This window comes from Lontra canadensis, unplaced genomic scaffold (assembly GCF_010015895.1).
Source record: "Lontra canadensis isolate GAN:19392208 unplaced genomic scaffold, GSC_riverotter_1.0 scaffold22, whole genome shotgun sequence".
Classification (NCBI taxonomy): Eukaryota; Metazoa; Chordata; class Mammalia; order Carnivora; family Mustelidae; genus Lontra; species Lontra canadensis.
Genome location: NW_022631016.1, coordinates 458,176 through 478,133, shown reverse-complemented (window position 1 = coordinate 478,133; position 19,958 = coordinate 458,176). Strand labels below are relative to the sequence as shown.

The following is a 19,958-nucleotide window of genomic DNA, read 5'->3' as shown; positions in this document are numbered from 1 at the left end:
AAAAGACCTGAATAGCCAGAAAAATGTTGAAAAAGAAAAGCAAAGTTGGTGGCATCACAATTCCGGACTTCAAGCTCTATTACAAAGCTGTCATCATCAAGACAGTGTGGTCCTGGCACAAAAACAGACACATAGATCAATGGAACAGAATTAGAGAGCCCAGAAATGGACCGTCAACTCTATGGTCAACTAATCTTCGACAAAGCAGGAAAGAATGTCTAATGGAAAAAAGACAGTCTCTTCAGCAAATGGTGTTGGGAAAATTGGAAGACCACATGCAAAGAAGAATGAAACCGGGCCATTTCCTTATACCACACACAAAAATAAACTCAAAATGGATGAAGGACCTCAATGTGAGAAAGGGATCCATTAAAATCCTTGAGGAGAACACAGGCAGCAACCTCTTCGACCTCACCCGCAGCAACATCTTCCTAGGAACATCACCAAAGGCAAGGGAAGCAAGCGCAAAAATGAAGTATTGGGACTTCATCAAGATCAAAAGGTTTTGCACAGCAAAGGAAACAGTTAACAAAACCAAAAGACAACTGACAGAATGGAAGAAGATATTTGCAAACGACATATCAGATAAAGGGCTCATATCCAAAATCTATAAAGAACTTCTCAAACTCAACACCCAAAGAGCAAATAATCCAATCAAGAAATGGGCAGAGGACATGAACAGACATTTCTACAGAGAAGACATCCAGATGGCCAACAGACACATGAAAAAGTGCTCCACATCACTCGGCATCAGGGAAATACAAATCAAAACCACAATGAGATCCCACCTCACACCAGTCAGAATGGCTAAAATTAACAAGTCAGGAAATGACAGATGCTGGCGAGGATGAGGAGAAAGGGGAACCCTCCTACACTGTTGGTGGGAATGCAAGCTGGTGCAGCCACTCTGGAAAACAGCATGGAGGTTCCTCAAAAAGCTGAAAATAGAGCTGCCCTATGACCCAGCAATCGCACTACTGGGTATTTACCCTAAAGATACAAACATAGTGATCCGAAGGGGCACGTGCACCCAAATGTTTATAGCAGCAATGTCCATAATCGCCAAACTATGGAAAGTACCTAGATGTCCATCCACAGATGAATGGATAAAGATGTGGTGTATATACACAGTGGAATACTATGCAGCCATCAAAAGGAATGAAATCTTGCCATTTGCAACAACGTGGATAGAACTAGAGGGTATTAGGCTGAGTGAAATAAGTCAATCAGAGAAAGACAAGTGTCACTGATATGAGGAATTTGAGAAGACAGAGGATCATAGGGGAAGGGAGAGGAAAATGAAACAAGATGAAACTAGAGAGAGAGACAAACCATAAGAGACTCTTAATCTCAGGAAACAAACGGAGAGTTGCTGGAGGCTGGGGTTAGGGATGGGGTGGCTGGGTGATGGACATTGAGGAGGGTATGTGCTATAGCAAGTGTAAGACTGGTGAATCACAGACCTGTACCCCTGGGACAAATGACACATTATATGTTAATAAAAAAAAATAAATGTGGGCAAAGCTTTATGCAGAGGTGTTTACTATCACATTGTTTATAATAACAAAAAATCTGTAACAATCAAAAAATACAAAATCAAGTGAGTCATTAAGCAGCACAGGCTGAATGTTTGACTTGGAAATGTCTGACTTGCAGCCGCTGGAGAGTCCGGCTGTGGAAACTATGTAATGAGTTCTCCAAAAATAAAATAAAAAAGATTTTATTGCTGACTTGAGAGGGAGAGGGAGAGAGCTCGCAAGGGGGGAGGGGAAGAGGGCCAAGCCGACTCGCCGCTGGGCAGGAGATCATGACCTGAGCCGAAGGCAGAGGTTCCACCGATGGAGCCCCCCAGGCGCCTCTTTAATAACACTGTTTAATGCTTATGATATAATAAGTGGGGAAAAGCAGTATGAAATTACATTTATGGCAAATTTACAATTGTATAAAACGAAAACAAATCCTACAAATGGGGAAATAAAGATTGACAGGAAATGCTGAGAAATGCATTCAGATGATGGAACTCTGGGTAAGTTTTAGTTTTCTCTATTTTGCCAAGGGTTAAGTATATTCACCGATTCTTAGAGTGAAAATATGTGAAATAATATTTAAAATTGTTTTACAATTTAAAAAGAAGGAAAAGGAAACATGGTGCATTGGACTTCATCAAAAGCCTGGCTCAGAGTTAAACAAACCAGGTGAAACGATGTTCAGCATCATGGCAGGTGCGGGAAAGCAGGTGGCAGCCACCGCAGGAGGGCCCTGTCCCCACTAGAGTGACGGTGGCCCAAGGCTGTCAGAGCCCGTCAGCGCTGACCAACAGAGTCGTGTCCGTCGCCGCAGACACAGATGGTGCCTTAAGTGACAAAGCGCAGATCTCCCAGTCTGGAGGCTGGAAGCCAGAGACCCAGGTGTTGTGAAGGTTGGGTCCTTCTGATGCCTCTGTCCTCCATGCCCCGCCCGCGTCCCCGAAGAGCCCTTTCTCTGTGCACCTCCGTCCCTGCCGCTGTCGCCTCACACGCAGACCCATCACCAGGGCCGCCTGGTGACCTCACTTAACATGTTCCCTCCGTACGAACCCCATCGCCAACGTGGGCGCACTCAGGGTGCCCGGGTGTCGGGGCGCCGGGCGAGAAGCAGGAGGGCTCAGAGTGAGGCGGGGGCCCAGGGCGGGGAGAGAGGCTGACCCCTTCCCTGGACCCAAAATGAGCTTCTGATGACTTGGGTTTTGAGAGTGAGCTCTGCGCCAAGCACTCCTCTGTTTCTCATGTCGCAAATTATCATTTACACCCTCACAGGACTCGGACAGCAAGCTGACGTCCCCTGCCCTTGGGTAAGTGTGCGAGCGTCCCGGATGGTTTCTTCTGACTGAAAAACAGCCGCGTGCCCGTCCGACCCGCCGTTCCTGAGGGCAACAGGCTCTGGTGGAAGACCTCATGGTGCCGTGGTCATGGACTGGGGGACAACACTGTGTCCCCGAGGTCATGGGCGTGGACAGCCTCTCGGGCCACTCATCGCACTGGCTTCACATGGAGAGTTAGGGCGGCGCTCCTTGGTGTCGTCCCCTGCGATGGGAGCTGGTGGCAAGCCCCAGTGGGGTCCGCTGTTCTTCCCGAGTGAGCGGGGGCAGCGGGTGGAGGGCGCAGGCCCTTGCCGTGTTGCCACGGCGCTGGGCCGAGTTAGGGCTTGTCCTTTGGCCCCTTGGTCTTTGCGGGGCTGCGAAGTCGGCACCCGCAGCTGCGCACACAGGCCCCCGGGGGCACATGGCCTTTCGACCTTCTGTGCTGCAGGCGCGGAAAGTGGCCCTGGACAGATTGTGGCCTGGTTTCCAGCACATGTTTTAAAGGGTGAGATCAGGGGACTTCTGTCCCCTTGACCAACTGCAGCAGGACAGGTCACCCTCCCCTGCAATACTGAGCAACAGGAGAGGGTCGCGCTGCGACTGTTAGTGAGGGCTGGGTCTCTCTACACCACTCACCCGAGCCCACCTCGAGCACGGGCTCCCTTTGTCCTTGAGGGGACAGCGCTGGGAAACACCATCCTGGCTGGTCTGGAGATCTCGCGTCCTTCCTCCAGCGCCATCGAATGCAATTTAAAATAAAATAAAAAAGGACAAGGCATTTCCTTGACTCTCACCCACCAAACACAGAGACACACTGGCCTCGCTCTGGGCCCCCTTGACCCTGGCCCGGCCCCCACCTGCGGAGCAGGGTGTGGGAGAGGCAGCCCCCAGGGAAGCACCCGCCCCTCCCCCTGCACTGCCCCCTGCTCTCCCACACCCCTGCTGCTATGGTCCTGGCCCTGCCTCCTGTGGGGGGGCCTTGCTGGGACCATGAGGGGCATGGTGCTGATGGAGTCAGCAGGCCATGTTGGGGACATGGACAGGGATGAGGACAGGATCCTGGAGGGGACATGAGGGAGGCTGCCCTCTTGCTCGGAAGACAGACCCACACATGGTGCCCATGGGAACTGGTCCAGGTTCCCTGGGGGCCCCTGAGACCCCCGGGATGGTCAGGGTGCCCGGCGTCGTCCTGTACCCAGCTGGCTTCCTGTGTCCCGACCTGGCAGCCCTGACTCCGGGGGCAACTAGAACACTATTAGTCCTTTCTTGTTGTGCCGAATGTTTCTGTGGTGACTTAATGGTTTGGATCCAGGAGACCAGTCGGCACTGGAGACCCCCCCCACCCCCACCCCTGCTCCTTGGGCCTCATCGGCCATAGCCGGGGTGGTCTCGGGGCTAGAGGCCAGGCCGGTGGAGAACACGCTCACCCAGGGCCTTGGGGGGCACCCATCGTGGCCACGTGTTGGTAGAAGGTCGTGCAGAGTCTCCTGATGGTCTGACGGACCTGCGGGTTTGTTTCTCTGTCGGGGATACTCAGTTCTTGGACTGTGTGGAAACCGGCCAGACAGAATGAACATGAGTCAGGAGTACCTGTCCCACGGACAAAGCTCCTTCTGTCCGGTGTTAAAGGCTTTTCACGCAGGGACTCGGTTTTCCTTTTCTGCTGGCGGTGGAAGCGTAGGGTGCTCCCCACAGGAGCCTCCGGCCTGACTCCCTCAGGCCCTCCAGCAGCCTCCCAGGCTCTGCCTGTTCTTGAGACCACAGACAACAGGGGACCGTAGCAGGGGGACGTCCTGCTCACCCCGTGCGCTCACCCACAGGGTGAAGGCCTCCTTGGTGACGTGTTTCTCCTTCCTGTCCCGCCCTAGCAGACCCAGGCGGAAGGTGCTCCTGTCGCTGTCCAGATCCTCAGGTGTGAGCTCCGCCACCACCACCGCCGGCCCCGGGAGCGCCCTGTCACTGAAGGTGAGCCCAGGGCTGCTGATGACCCAGCTCAGACATAGGGGTGAGAGCCCGCCGCAGGGCTTGGGTCCCCCACAGCTGGGGTCCGCATTGTATTCTGAAGACTGGTTGCACTCGTGCTCCAAGGCACCAAGGGTGTTGCCCCCCAGCCAGGGAGGCCCAAGGGTCAGGACAATGCTCTTGAACCCTTGCCTTTGAGCTCAGAGAGCTCGCTCCCAACCAAGGGAACTCAGACCCTGGCCTCAGACGGCCATGCATGGTCAATGAGTCCACACCTCAGTCCAGCCTGGGACCTTCTCCTCACGTCAGGCTTGGTCCAGAACTCACATCTGATCCGACACCCTGTGTGCCCTGCTTCACGCCAGGCCTACCTCTCTGTGGGTGACCCCAGTCCTGTAGCTCTCAGCAGAGTGCTTACAAAGGAATGGGCCCCCTAAGGTGAGCTTGGACTTTGGGCCCTTCTGGTGTGGAGACATTACTGGTTCCGCACCCCAGAGTAAGTTTCTTACCCTCCCACCCCGAGTCCCTGGGTCTCCAGGAGGTTAGGACGTATGGCTGTCACTTCCCAGAGCGAGACGTGCAAGGACTCGGTGAGGGGCAGGGAGCACTGCTGCTCGGTGCTCAGCCTGGCCTGGTGCTCAGTAAACACTAGCCCACCCCAATGCCTTGCTTTAGACCTTGGTGCATATGAATCACGATCTCGTCTGGGACACAGACTCATCGCTGATCTCTGCATGACCTGCTTTCTAAATTTACTCCGTATTCTATCTTTGGTGTCAGATGAAGCACCAACCAGGTCTGTATCTGCAGCCACGCTCTTTGTTCTTGTGTTTCCGCTTACTTCTGCGTTTCAAGATCATTCCTGTTCCTAGAAAATACACACATGCAATTCATTGGCTGCTCTTTCTTTCACAGAAGGGACACAGTGTGTCTGTGATGTTTGGAATTTGGGGGAATCATCTTTTCATTCACTGCTTAGTAGTCTAGATGGTTGTTCTGTGTCTGTGCTGCTGGGTCCACTTGCCTTCCTTCTGTGATGCTTCTCGCCCCACACTCGCTCATCCCCTCTGCTGTGGGCATGCAGGACGGATGCCCCTGCTTGGGTCTGTAACCAGCAGCAAGTCTGCGTGATAAGGCCAGGGCCTTTCCTAAACAGGGTGCACAGTCTGCACTCCCACAGAAGCATATATGAAACCCAGTTGGTCCATATCCTCCTCAACAGCTGGGGCCACAAATCCAGTGGTGCCGGCCAGTGGCTTCCAGTCCATCCCAGACTTTCCCCCATGACTGACGGTGCTGAATGTGCGTTTCCCATGTAGGTTCCCCCCCATGGGAAGTGCTTGCTCTTGTCCTTGGCCCAGTTTTCTGTCCAACCCTTTTTGCTTTTCTTATAGATTTGTTTGAATTCTTTATATATTCTTAATACAAACCCCTCATTAGCTGGTTGCATTACAGATAGAGTGTTACAGAGCAACTTGACTCCATGCTTAGTTTAACCAGACGTTTGATGAGCCAGAGCCATAGCTTTCAATATACTCACACGTATATGTGAGTTATGCGTTATGCGTAACATTATGCATTATGATAACGCTTTCTGGTCTTGATTGACCTTTAACCCAAGCATCTAAGAGAGTCATCTGTACTTTCTACTACAAGTTTTCAGCATTGAATTTTGAGACGTGTGTTCTCTATGGTTCACTGGTATGGTTGGTGTGAGGTAGGGATCCAGCTTCCTCTCTTCCATGTGGGTTTCTGTTATCCCAGCTCCATTCACTAAACATTGAGTGGACCCTCTTTTCCCCCGTGATCTGTTTTCTGTATGTCTCATTTTTTTTTATTCCACAGTGCTTTCACTACTGCCTTTGTTGTATTTAGTTGAATTTGCATACTGTTTCATTTTTATACCTGTCTTCTTTCCTTCTTATATTTTTTAGTTGTCTTCTTACTGGTTATCTTGGGGATTATAATTAATATCTTAAATTTATGAGTCCAGGTTGAATCATACCAACTCAATTTCAATACCATACAAATACTCCAGTCCTATACATCTCCATCCCTTTCCCTCCATATCGCTAATGTCACAGATTACATCTTTACACATTGTGTGCCTATTAGGAGAGATTTATAATTATTGTCCTATGCATATGTCTTTTAAATCACATAGAGAAGAGGAGGAGCTATAAACTCCCAGTACAACAATCCTGGCTCATTTATTAACCTGTGTGGTTGTCTTTACCAGTTCTTTATCTCTTCTACTATTTAAAGCCTCCATTTTAGCCCCAAAAGCTCCCTTTAGTATTTCTAATAGGGAAGGTCTGTGGGTCCTGAATTCTCTCCGCTTTTGTTTATCTAAGAATGTTTTAATTTCTCCTTTATCCTCAAAAGATCATTTTGTTATATTTAGAATTCTTGGTTGGCATATTTTGTTTTCCTTACAAGACTTTAAATGTGCCTTCTGGCTTCCCTGATTTCTGATGGGAACACAGTCATTGATCTTATCGAGGTTCCTTCTACAAGACAAACCATTTCTCTCTCTCTGCTTCCAGAGTTCTCTCTTGGGTTTCTGAGAGTCCAGCAGTGCTGCACCTCCTCTGGACAAACCCTTCTGAATTTTTCTTGCTTGGACTTAGTTGAGCATCTTGGATGTGTAGATCCATACCTTCCATCACATTTGGGAAGCGTGTAGCAAGCGTTTCTTCAGATATTTTTCCCTCTGCCCCCTCTCTTCTCCTTCAGGACCTTAAATAACCAGGCACTGTTCATATTCCTTCATTCCATTCTCTCCCTGGTCCCCAGACTGGATAATTTCAGTTCTCTTCAAGCTCACTGATCCTTTCTTCTGCTCAAATGTGGTGATCTCCACTAGTGAATTTTTAATTTCACACTTATCAGTGGTAGAATTTCTGTTTGGTTCCTTTTTGTAGTTCCTATCTCTTTATTGATATACTTTTTATTTATTCAATATTTTCCCGATTTCCTTTCATTCTTTGCCTTGGCTCATTGAGCATGTTTAAGACAGCTGATATAATATTCTTGACTATTAAATGTCTGGGCTTTTTCTGGCAAATTCTGTCAAATTCTTTTTCTCCTTTGAATGGGCCATATTTTCCTATTTCTTTGTCTGTGGGGCAGAGCTCTGGCAGCGTGACAAGAGCTGCATCCTTATTCCCTGTCACTCCTCTCTCCGCAGGTCTCAGAGGGTCTGCAGCGAGACCCAAGGCTGCCTGAGTGGGAGGAAGGTGAGACACCTCACAGCCTGGGTGTGGGGGTCTACGCAGTTCATGCTCTAGAGTTAAAGATTTCCCACGGGGAGAAAAAAAGGGAGAAATCAGCGGTGGGGGAGCTGGGACACTGTTGTCAGTGACACAGAGGACAAGCTTGAGCTCACGGAGAGGGTCTGCAGACAGGGTCCCACGCTCGCCCGCCACCTGCCCCGCGTGCCGCAAGGATGCAGGCCACACGGTGGGGCCGGAGCCCCAGTGGACGCGTGGCCACCAGTCTGAGCCGTGGCCCGGAGGAGCAGCGGCCGCCCGTCTGCTAACAGGCACGCAGAGCGAGGCTCATGGGCAGTCGAAGCCGAAGGCCCTGCGCGACCTGTGGAGGCTCCAGCCCAGCCGCCCGCGCTGTCTGCCGGGGGTGTCGTCGTTCGCATGTGGGATCCTTGCATGGTGCTCCCGAAATGGCGTCTACTCGTCCAAGAAACCCTCGCCCAGGCAACGCCTCCCTTCAGAGCCCCTCGCCTGAGACCGTCCGCCCTTCACCACGCCCATGGCAGCGAGTCAGCGGCTCCTGTTTCCAGAACAGGAGGCTGAGAGGATGGCTTGATCGCGACGTGATTCCAGAAGGACTCAAGTTGGACTTAAGGATCATGAATTACAAACAGGTTTTGTGTGTGACGGGTTCCCTGGGCCTCAGGTCCCACACCTGGTCGGACTATACTGTAGGGGGTGCGCACACCGCACAGTGGGGTGTGGGGGCTCGGGGATAGTGGAGAGGCCAGGGGTCCTCAGGCCAGGGACAGAGGCAAAGAGAAACCCAGAGGAGACCCCATGGGCACCGCTTCCCTGGGGGGCTTGATTTTCACAGCTTTCCAGGAGGGACAGAGATGATCAAGCCCAGAGCACAGCCAGAATGGGAGGCCTAGAACTTAGCCGTAATGATGGCTATAGCCGCATCATGGTGGTGAGCCAGAAGGAACCCCGTTCTCCGTCCCCGTGGGATGCCAGAGTAATCAGCCATCTCAAACCTCGGGGTGAGAGGAGCTGAGAAAATCCTCTGCCAATGGCTTAGAAGGACAGACTCCCCCAAACTCCTCAGGCTGTGGGTTCACTTGGGGCGATTCTGGACCTGTCATCACCGGTGCCGGGAGCGAGGAAGAAAGGAGCCCTTCTCCCGACACACGGTGGTGCCCTCGGGAAAGCCAAGGCCGCAGCAGAGCCAGACACACGAGGGTGCCCGGCTCGCGGGCCAATCGCAAAGTAACTGTGGTCAGTTTTGGGGACAAAAGGCAAAGTGAAACACGTGAAGAGAAAACTGTCGTCTAAGTGACGAGCGTATCTGAGAACGAGTGGAAGAAAACTGAGGGCCACTGAGGCTCACCCGTTGGCCGAGGGTCCGCCGCCCGTCGGTCGTCAGCTGGGTCCTGTGACCTTCAGCCCACAGCAGGGGGTCACCCGGCACACGAAGGCAGGAGCAGAACGTGGACGACCGTGAGCAAGGCGGAGCTGGGGTCCACGCGGGGACTGGGGTCCTGGGGCGGGGGGGGGGGTGTTTACGGAGGTGCGGCTCTTAGAGTCTGGGAGCCCCGGGGCGGCAGGTCATCTTCTAGATAGGTCGTCAGTCAACCAGCAAACACCAGAGGCAAAGAGAAGGCGGGTTTTCCAACATCCGGTGACTCAAGACAGAGCCCCTTCCAGGGGGGATCGTCAACCTCACTCATCCCGAGGAAGCCTCCGCATGGGGGGCTGTCCTCCCGCTGGTGCGCATCTTCGGCGAAGGGGGAGTAGGCGTTTCTACATCAGGAAGGAGTGCTAGGGACTGAGAACGGGCCATTTTCAACGGTGTTTCAGAAGTGAGGTCCCCAGGAAGAGACCGAGCGGGAGACACGCAAGACTTGCAGAGAGACGGGCCCGACTTAGGACCCTCGGGGGAGCCCCAAGGCAGGCGGACGCGGACCCACTCACGGAGTGGACGCGGTGGGGCCGGGCGCCCGCTTGAGATGCTGCTGCCGAAATGTGTACGGAATTGCCAGGGGTCGGGAATTGCCAAGAGCCCTGAGAAGAAGGGCCGTTCAGGTCGGCGAGCTGCGCCGCTTCTGGGAAGCTTGTTGATGAAAGCCAGCCTGACCGCCGTCCTGGGGTCCCCACCGGGTCAGCGTGGAGGCCTCCAAGCCTCGAGCTCATCCGCGCAGACGCTCAGCTCCTGGCAGAGGCGGCTGGAGGAGCGGGGGCGGGGCGCTCATAGATGCTGCTGGAAGGTTTGGTGCCACGTGGGGAGAGCACGGTGGGCGTTCCAGCCCCTCCTCTTACTGTTTACACAAATGGATCTCACGTGGCCTGAAGACGTGTGCGGGAAGGGACAGCTGTGAACACTGGAAGATGATATTGGGGAGTAGCTCGATGTTCTCCTGGTGTCTGAGGGTTTGTTACGTGAGATATTCTGGAAGGCAGCAACCCCACAGGAAGACGTAAGTTCACGTGGAAATGAGGGACTTCTGGTAGTCAGGAGCCATCGAAAAGTGAAGGGTCGCACCCAAAGCCGGAGACATGTTTGTAAGTCGTGTCCATAACTGACACAGGACTAACGTCCAGAATGACCCCATGAGAAAAACAAATGACCAACGCTGAAGGGGCAGCGCACGGAAGGGGGCCCGGAAGCCGCAAACAGGAAGAGAGCACAGCTGTCCGGTTGTCGGGGAGCTTTGGCTGCAACGCGCGTGGTGGCCTGATGTCCCGTCAGGGGCGCAGGAGTCGGTCCTGCCAGGAATGCAAGGCCGGGCCCAGGATGGTGCTGGTGCACACCGCTGAGATGTCCCCCACGGGAGGCCCTCTGGGGACGCCCCCACGAGGCAGCGACTGGAGAGGGCAGGCTTGGGGGAGGGGAGCACCCGGCTCCCGCGGGAATGGAGGGAAAGCCGCCCGCATGTCTGTCTGTGGGACACACAGGGGCCCCTGGCCTATGAGGTCCTCGTCTGGGATTCTTGTGGATGTGCACCTGTGCGCTCCACACGGTCCCACAGGCGGGATGTTTCTCACGGAACATGCCCTGTGTGGGCGTCTGCGGTCCTGCCCAGCCCTGGCAGCCCCTCTTCGTGCGGCGGGGGTGAGCAGGAGGGAGCCTCGCTGTGGAGGAGGGCACTCATGAGCTCTGTGTGCAGGTGTCCTGTGCAGCCCACCCCCACCGCTGCCCGGCGACGGTCAGGACTCGCTGCACTGGCTACCCCACCTCGGCTGTCCTGGCGAAGGGCTGCCTGCTCCCTGCTGCACCGGCTGGGCGGGCCCTCCACGCACCTGCCCCTGGCATTCGCTTGGCTTCCTTTGCTCTGCAGGAACCCCGGAGCCCACGCAGGAGCCCACGCAGGAGCACACACTGGCCGATGGCTCTACCCAGTAGCCCCCCTTGTTGGAGACCCCAGCCTGGGAGTCAGACCTGCAGAACCTCATACTCTCGTACTCACTGCTGTGCGGAGGCCAAAATCTGCTGTCCTGGGGGGACGCCCACCCAGGGAGCCCCCAGGCCCAGGGTGGAATGGCTGCCATGTCCACCGATGAGCTGGGAGCGGGCCCATACCATCTCCAGGATTGCCAGTCTCTGGAGGGGACACCGGAGGTGGCAGAGGCCAGCACGGCGCCATCCAGCCCGGTTGAGGGCCTGTCCGTGGCTCAGGGAGAGGCTGGGGTCTCCCTGCATCCTCCTGGGGAAGCCCGAGATCATGACACCTGACAGCCCGGCAGGGACTCACTGCTGCACTCAGAGAGCGGCACATCCTCTGAGGTCCCAAAGGTGCCAGAGTATCCCCCTGTCCACGCAGACCCCAGGGGAGCCTGTGGCCCGGCTTCCCGCAGAGGGCGGGAAGGGAGTCAGGGCAGGGAGGGGAAGCAGAGCCACACGGGCAGCTTTCCCAGAGACCTGTATCTGGCTGGGCGGGGCAGCCACGTCCAAGGGCTGTGATGGTTTCCCCAACAAGCCCCCCGGGTTGTGCTGGGACTCGAAACAGGCCTGGGGTGCTGTTTTCTCTTGGGATGACGAGCAAAGTTAACTGTCAGGAACTTAAACAGGTTTTAAGGATACTCTTCAGAATTTAGGAATTATATTATAGGAAATAATAGAAATTAATTTTATTGGCAATCAACTTTAAGTCAGTCCTGGTAAATTTTACATTCTTGGGCTTCCGGTGGCTTTTTGGGGGGATGGGGAGGATTTGTGGCCAACCCCCACCCCCACCCCAATCTGAGCAGTCTGGTGCTGGCCCCTCGAGGCCCGTGTGCATGAGGCCTGGGTCTGGGGCTGCAGAACCGGCTCCCAAGCCCATCCCCGCCCCCTGGGGGGGCGGTGCTCGCCTGAGTCAGGCCTGCCATGGGCGGTGACCCTCTGTGGGTCCCGTGGCGGCCACCTGTTTTGCTGAGCAGTTTGCTGTGGCTCCAGTCTGAACCTGCGGGCCCCATGCCACACCACGACGGGCAGGCTTCCTGGAGGAGGCCTGCTCCCATGCAGGCTCCTTTACCTTCCACACCTGGTTCTGTAAGGGCCTGCCCCTCCCAGAGGAACTTACTTGTAAACCCCCGATGTAGGGGCAGGCCAGGCCGGATGAAGACGTCCAATCAGTGGGGCGCGTGTATATCCACTAGGGTGAATTGAAATTCGATTGGCCACCCGTGTGTGGGCGGGGCTAAACCACCCCTATAAAGGTTGGTCTGTGAGGCCGTTGGAGGCAGAAGAAGGAGAGTTGTCAGAGCTGACAGAGCCGTGAGAGCCGCCGGCAGCCCCGCGCCAGCAGCTTCGCCACCACAGAGGAGTGGCCCCGCCGCGAACAGCCACAGCGGCCCCAGCGGCCTTGCCGCCCTGAGCCTCGGCCCCGCCCTGAGCGGCCTCGCCACCCGGAATCGCGGCCCCACCGCGAGGGGCCTCGCCAGAGCGGCGTCATTCCGGGGAGCGGCCTCGTCGTCGAGTGGCCTCGTCCGGAGCGGCGGCCGCCTCTGGGGAGCAGCCTTGTCAGAGTGGCGTCATGGGGAGCAGAGTCTGTGTCATCGGGGTTGTTGTCCTCCTTGTCACCGTCGCTGTCGTCATCGCCGCCTCGTCGTCGGGAGCAGCCTTGTCCGGGGAGCGGCCTCATCAGCAGCGGCCTCATCTGCGGAGCGGCCTCGTCCGGAGCGGCCGCCTGGGAGTGACCTGGTCGGGGTCATCGTCGTCGTCTCTTCGTAAGAGATGGCCCCTACCAGTCAGTTTGATTTTTGATGCTTGGCGTGAAATAAAGCTTTGTTTGATTTTCGCTTTATATAAGTCTCGTTCCTTTGATCACGGACCCTAACAGCTTCCTCCAACAGGCGCCCCGTGCTAACTCAACCTGCTCCCCAGGACCGCCCACCTGGGACGTGTCTCCAGGCAGCCACGTGCCGAGTAGCTGACCTACGGGAACCCCCCTGCCTCTGCTCCCATGTCCCCATCACGACAGACAGACCTCAGATGCGTCCAGCTGGGGCTCGGGGGACGAGGAATGTGAGAAGGGACACACTCTGGTACCAGGATCGCCCAGGACGCACAAAGACGTGGATGCAAGGGAGCAGAAGCTCAGAGGAGGAGACCCACACTCGCCGTCCTGCAGGGGAGGCAGCGCCCCTGCGGCCTTTGCCCTTAAATACAACCAGAATGAAAGACAACCGGCGGGGACAGCGGACTCGGGCAGACTCCCCAGCGCTAAGGACAGAAGGGCGGGAAATAAACAGCTGTCCTCCTAGACTTACACGCCCCGCAATGCTGTATGTAGGAAAAAGAGCAAGAACCACGTTTCTCGATGACAAGCCTGCAGCACCACGACGTCGGACAAGAAAGGAGCGCAGCGTGTGAAGCGTCTGGTCAGAAGCCGTGGGGAGAAATGCAAAACGCACCCTCGCCTCCCCAGCTTCCTAGTAGGCCGCTGGGTTACACAGAGGGAAAACAGATTTGGACGAGTGATAAGCCTGATTCGTGGGACGTCTGCAGGGCCCTGGGCTCACTTTCTAGGACACGCATGGTGTCCTTGGTTACGCGGACCTATTCCCGTAACACCGTGTGTGCCATCCCATGCTGCCTCAGCAGATCCCACCTCTCGGTCACCCTCGGGCCACCCACGGCCTGCCACTGCGCCCGGCCCGCATCCCTCGCACACGGCGCCTGGCCCCCAGCTGCGGCCGTGTTCCCGCTTGTTACCGCCGCCGTCTGCACGGGGATCCTGGTGCTTGAGTCTCCTCGAGCCTCCTGCCTCTGTGGCTTAGAGTTTACATCAAATTTGGGAACGCCTTAGCCATTATTTTTCTAACACTTCTTCTGAACCCCTGCCCCCAGTATCTCCTCCTCTTTTGGGGGGCTCCCATTAAACATACGGTGGGCTCTTCCCACAGACACTGATGGTTGATTGTTCAGTCTCTGTTCCCTGTTTCTCTCCGGACAATTTCTGCTGTTTCCCCCCATTCATGTCTCGTCTGCCGTTGACCCGCTTGGCGCATTTTCCATCTCACACGCTGGAGTTCACAACCTTACAGACTCCACCTGGGGTGCTGCTGTGACTCCCGTCTCCGTGTAACTTTCAGACCCCATGGGAGGCAGTTATGAGGTTGTGCTCATGCCCTGGGGCAGGACTGGCTCAGTTCCAGACGACCGACCGCTTGTCACACGCGTCTTACTTTCCTGTGTCTTGGCACCCTGATAGTTCTCGGTGGATGCCAGGAATCCTTACATTTACCTTTGGGGATGCTGAATTTTTCTCTATTCTTCAATGTTCTTGAAATGTATTCAGAGATGCAATTATTTTAGAAGTTTGATCTCTGCGCCTTGGCTGGGGCTCATGACCAGCCTTGAGCCCACCTCCTTCCCCTGTGGCCTCACCCAGTGCCCCCGGAGGCGGAGCCTTCTGCTCAGCGGCCACAGGCATACCCTGTAACCGTGGGCACATCCCCGGGCAGGGTTGTGGCTCCCGTCCAGCCTCACGGTTCTCCCCACCTGCGCACTGACTGGACCCCGCTGTATGCTCGCGGGGCTGTGGGGCTTCTGCAGATCTCTGGGTCCTGTCCTCTTTTGGACTCTGTTCTGTGATTTCTCTCTCCCGGAGAGGCAAAGAGAGTCTCTCAACTCTGTTTGCTCGCCCGGGGCGACCGCCAGGCTCTGCCTGGGTCCCCTCCCCGCACAGCGCTCGGTCACTACCCAGGCGATTGGTGGGGATCCCGCCCCTCAGGGTCCTGGGCTCTGCTGCCTGATGCCCAGCGTTTTGCAAGCCTTGCTCCACGTGAAAGCACACCTAATTCCTGTCGCTTCACCTCAACACAAAAATGTGTTCTGTGACAATCTGACGTGTTTGATGCTGCTGCCCAGAGTTGGAAATGCAGTTGCGGGAGCAGAGTGGATGGACCTGCGAAGGCTCAGCCGCTGAGTCACCAGATGGTGGAGAAGCACGTGAGGAACCCCGCCCTGCGAGTGGCGGGGAGGTGATGACCATTCTTGAGGGGACAGCTGTGTTCAGAACTGAGGGCACAGCAGCCACAGTCTTGCGCAGACTGTGGAACCTGCACGGGGATCGCTGTGTCCACGGAACACTCGCTTAGATTAATTTGGGGAAGATCTGGACTGTACTAGGGGATGGTTTTATGACCAAGTAGGAGCTGCCCCTGATGCCAGCGTCCTGGGATCCTGCGGCCCCTCTTGGTCCTGGAATCTCTGAAGCCACAGCTGCTGCCACCAGCGTCTTCTCGCAGGTTTTCACACGCGCAGGGAAGGAGCTCCCCAACAGGCTCTGACCTCCACGGTGGCGAACGGGCTGTTTCCTTCACTTGCTCGTGCAACCCTATGACCTCCCAGAGGGACCTGACAGAAAGCTGCCTCCTTCACACAGGCACCTCGGTGCACCCATTATAGCTGCCTCTCACGGTGACTTGGGGGGCGGGATTGTCCTGCGGGGACCTGCCCTCATTTGAGCTGGGCGCATTCGGTGCCGGAATGTCTGCCCGCAGGACTGGGAGAAAGAAGAGAAGGCAGGCACAGGTGGACATACAGAGCACAGCACGCGGCCACAGGTAGCTAGTTTCAGTGACTACATGCCCCCAGGAAGACCCCAGCATCTGTCACCGCCCATGTGGCCCATCGCTGGGTTAGCTCTGTAGGCTAGTGCAGGGGTGGGGGGTGGGGAGTTCAGACTCAAGGAACCCCAGCCCAAGGTGACGTGGCGTGTCTTCACCCCTGCTTGGCGGGCTGGTGCCTCTGGAGTTTTCTTACAAGCAAAATCAGTGACAGACCTCAAGTCCTAAAAATCTTATTTGAATAAAATCTCATTTGAATAAAAATTAGGGAATAAATAAGACTTTATCCCCAGTTTTACGATCGTAAGGATAAATTCCCAAGCCAAAACAAGTTTCTGAGGTAAGCTTCACACACCGGCTGTGGGTACCTGCCCAATGTCACTGGGCACCCCTGGGTGAGCTCCTCCGTCCCAAGAGCGGCTGACAGCGGGACAGCTGTCTGGACTGTGTGCACTTGGGGCTGCCGGAAGGCCCCGAGCCCTGCTGGACACTGCACTGTTGCCCTCCTGAGAGCCTTACTAATTTTTGTACGAGGGCCCGAATTTGAATTTTGACAGGGTCCCATACGTGCAGCCAGCCCTGACCGGGACGCCTGCCCCCAGCATGTGAGCAGAGCCTGATGCAGCTGAGACTGGAGGGGCCGCCCATCTGAGGAAGACTCCCCGCCCAAGCGGGGCCCATTGGGCAGCCCCGAGATGCCCAGAACTGGCCAGGGGTCATCCCCCAGCCCCTGGGTGCCAGCTGCCTCAGCCATGCAGGCTCCATTGGGTCTCATTTGGGTTAAGGGCCATTCCCCACGGTTGAGCGGCGTGAACGGGAAGGCCCGGCAAAGCTCGTCTGCGGGGAGACCGCACGTGCTCTGAGCGGGGCCAGGGAGCCGGCGGTGAGGGAGAGCTCCCACAGCGCTCGGTGGCCTGCGGGGCGGGGGAGACGCACGGCATCCCAGTCGTGGTTTGGGGTCCATGAGTTCCCCCCATTGCTACCTGAGTGCAGCCTTCACTCCACGCACGGACTTCCCACAGCAGGGAGACCGTGGGGATGGGACTCGGACAGCCTGCGGTCGAGGACACATTTTCATCAAGAGGATGTGCTCGGCTTCCAGAAATAAGGACACTGTGATGTCCCTCTCCCTGCACACAGTGGCCCTCGACCTCCTTCAGGGGCAGAGACCCAGGACCCAGAGCCCATGACAGCCAGATGGGACTGTGGTGGCTGAGGCGAGGAGACACCAGCCCAGCAGAACCCACGCCAGCCCAGCCTGCCCACGTGGGGGCAGCAGTCCCGTCCTTCGTTCTCCCGACTGCATGCCGTGAAACTTCCCTGGGGATCCAGGACAGCTGGTCTCCCAATGACCTGCTGTGGCTGCTGGGCCACCCCTAGGAGAGCTAGGAAGAGCCCCTGTGCTGGGGGGGAGGCCGCCCCTGCAAATCACGGCCCCTTGAAACTCACATCTCCCCCAGAGAGAGGAAGGGCCTGTGCGGATACATTTAGAGAGCACGCGGGGTTATCCAGGTGGGCCCCAAGCCAGTGAGCCATGAAGGAGAAGGCCGCGCGAAGACAGAGGCCGAGACTGGAGGCCAGGAGCCCCAGCCCCTGCAGGAAGCAGGACGGCCTTGCCCCCTTCCGCAGGCGGTACAGCTCTGCCCACACCTGGACTTTGGACTTCTGGCCCCAGAATGGAGAGGATTTTGGCTGCCAGTGTGTGGCTCTTTGTTCCAGCAGCCCCGGGGACAAGCACAGTACCCCACGAATGCATATGACTCCGGGCTGTGGACTATGCCTTTGCGGCCACCACACAGGTGTGTGAACACTTTCCTGCTGAGAGTCGGGTTTTAACAACTGGAGGGCAGACGGAGGCCGCCCGAGTCACTGGTGGGCCGGAGCCCAGGGCAGCAGCATCCCCGAGAAAGGGCGCACTGGCCCAGCAGCCACGGCTGGAGGAGGGGCCTGGTGGCCCCTGGACCAGGGTGCAATTCTATGCGGTGGGGAGCTCCCAGCTTGCGAAGACCTTCTCTGCCACTCCTGTCAGTGATTTTGTCAGTGTGCGCTACACGGGTTTCAGAGAGCAGCACACCTGTGAGCTCAAATTTCATTTGCGGACAGCCAGTAAAAGTCCAGGAATGGGACAGACCGTAAGCCCAGCTCCGGCCACGGACTGGCCCAGAAGCAGGGTGTCAGGCCAGCCTGCGATGTAGGGGCAGGGCTGTGGCTCTGCCCAGCTGCTCCTGGGGGTTCCCCAGTGCTCACACTTTGCCTTTCCACCCCAAAGAACATGAACCTTCAGCATTTTTTGCTCCTAAGGCCTGAAGCTCACCTCCGCTGGCCAGCTGCACTGTGTTTGTGTTGGCGTGGGCGCTGGGTTCGCACAGTGGACTCAGCAGGCGCTGGTAGCTAACAGGACAATCGTGGGACCGTGCCACTTTTCCCTCCTTCCCTTGCACTTTGAGTTACGACAGCCCGGGGAAGGCAGTGCTGAGGGCTGAGGGGGACACGGACGTGTGGCCAGCCCAGCCTGAACGGACAGAGCCCCGAGTCTTGGGGAGCAGACCCCTGGACAAACCTGTCTTCCAGCAGTTTGGAGCAGTAGAAACCAGAGGGATTGAGAGGAGGCATGTGGGACTCAGGACATTTGTGGGGATGGGATGGGGCTGGGCCACCAAGGGCTGCCTGTCCCTAGCTCTCACTGTCCCCCCGCCCGATGGGCTAGTAGTCTGCTGGAGAGCCAGCCCCAGCACCCCTTCTCTGCAGCCATGGGACTCCTTCTCCGGTGCCGCGCTGCAGTCTGCTCTGCTGTCTTGGCAGGCGCTGTGACCTGGCTGGAACGGGAGCTGAAACCCAGAGCTGCACTCCTACGGGCTCCGAACCCCCATCTGAGAGCCAGGCAGAGCCTGTGGGGCGGGGCGGGGGGGTGTGCCTGTGGAGTGTGGAGGGGTCTCTGTAGCTGGGAGAGGGAGGGCCTAGCCCGGAATGGGTGCCAGCGAGGGTGGGGTCTGCCGTCAGGAGGAGGCGGCAGACGCTGGGGCAGTGGTCCCTTGGACAGGTCCGAGGGAAGCTCATCAGTGAAGCTGGAAGTGACCTTAAAGTCACCCCCCACGCCCAGGCTGGGCTTCTGCGCTGGAGGGGGTCCCCCAGGGCACAGACAGAGACACCCCTGCCGTCACTGGAAGGAGCCTGCATGGCCGGGAAGGAGCGCAGGTGTCGGCTGGGAAAGAGAAAGAGAAACTGGAAGAGGATTTCAGGATGGCCGCTGCCCCCGAGCTCACCAGCCGAGGCCCACCCCGAGCCGAGGAGCACGAGGCCTCAAGGCCGGACTGGGGACGCAGCCGCGACTCATGCGCGGGGAAGGCGGCTCGGTGGCGCCCGGTGTCCGGCGCCGGGTGCTCGGCACCGCCCGACCCCACCCAGGCGCGGGCCGCACGTTCCCGCTGCCCCCAAGCCCCAGGGCGTGGCCCACTGCGCGCCCCGACCTGAGCCGGGTCGGCGAGGTCCCAGCACCGCCCCCGCCCCCCGGCCCGAGAGTCCCCGCGGAGACGCCCGCGCCCGCAGCCCCACCCGCAGGCCGGTCCACGCGCGCGCCGCGGGCCGCGGGAGTGAGGGCCGGCCTCCGGGCTTCCGGGAAGGGCAGGGGCTGCCGCCCCAGGCCCCCCGCCCCCAGCCCGCCTCCCCGCCGGGGTTCCCACGCCCCTGCGCCGCGCGGGCCTTGTAAGGCAGAGGCGGCGCGCGAACCGGCCTCCGAGCACTCTGCGCGCTCCCCGGGACGGGCGGGGCTGGGCAGGGCGGGGGCGGGGCGGGAGCCCGAGGGGCCGAGGCGGGCCAATGAGCGCGCGGGGAGGGCCGGGCTGGGGGCGGGCCGATGAGCGCGCGGGGCGGGGCGGCGGGGGCGGCGGGGCGGG

The 19,958-nt window shown here is 57.5% G+C and overlaps 1 protein-coding gene across 1 annotated transcript in view; it reads left to right on the top strand.

Annotated features, from left to right (window-relative positions):
• The window catches only part of LOC116870223 (probable palmitoyltransferase ZDHHC11), a 36,801-nt gene extending 28,772 nt beyond the window's left edge, over positions 1-8,029 (top strand). Inside the window, exons 9-10 of the mRNA XM_032861822.1 lie at positions 4,708-4,804; positions 7,992-8,029. Of these exons, the coding sequence (XP_032717713.1) occupies positions 4,708-4,804; positions 7,992-8,029 (135 nt within the window). The remainder of the gene's footprint in view (positions 1-4,707; positions 4,805-7,991) is intronic.
• The last annotated feature ends 11,929 nt before the right edge of the window (positions 8,030-19,958 follow it).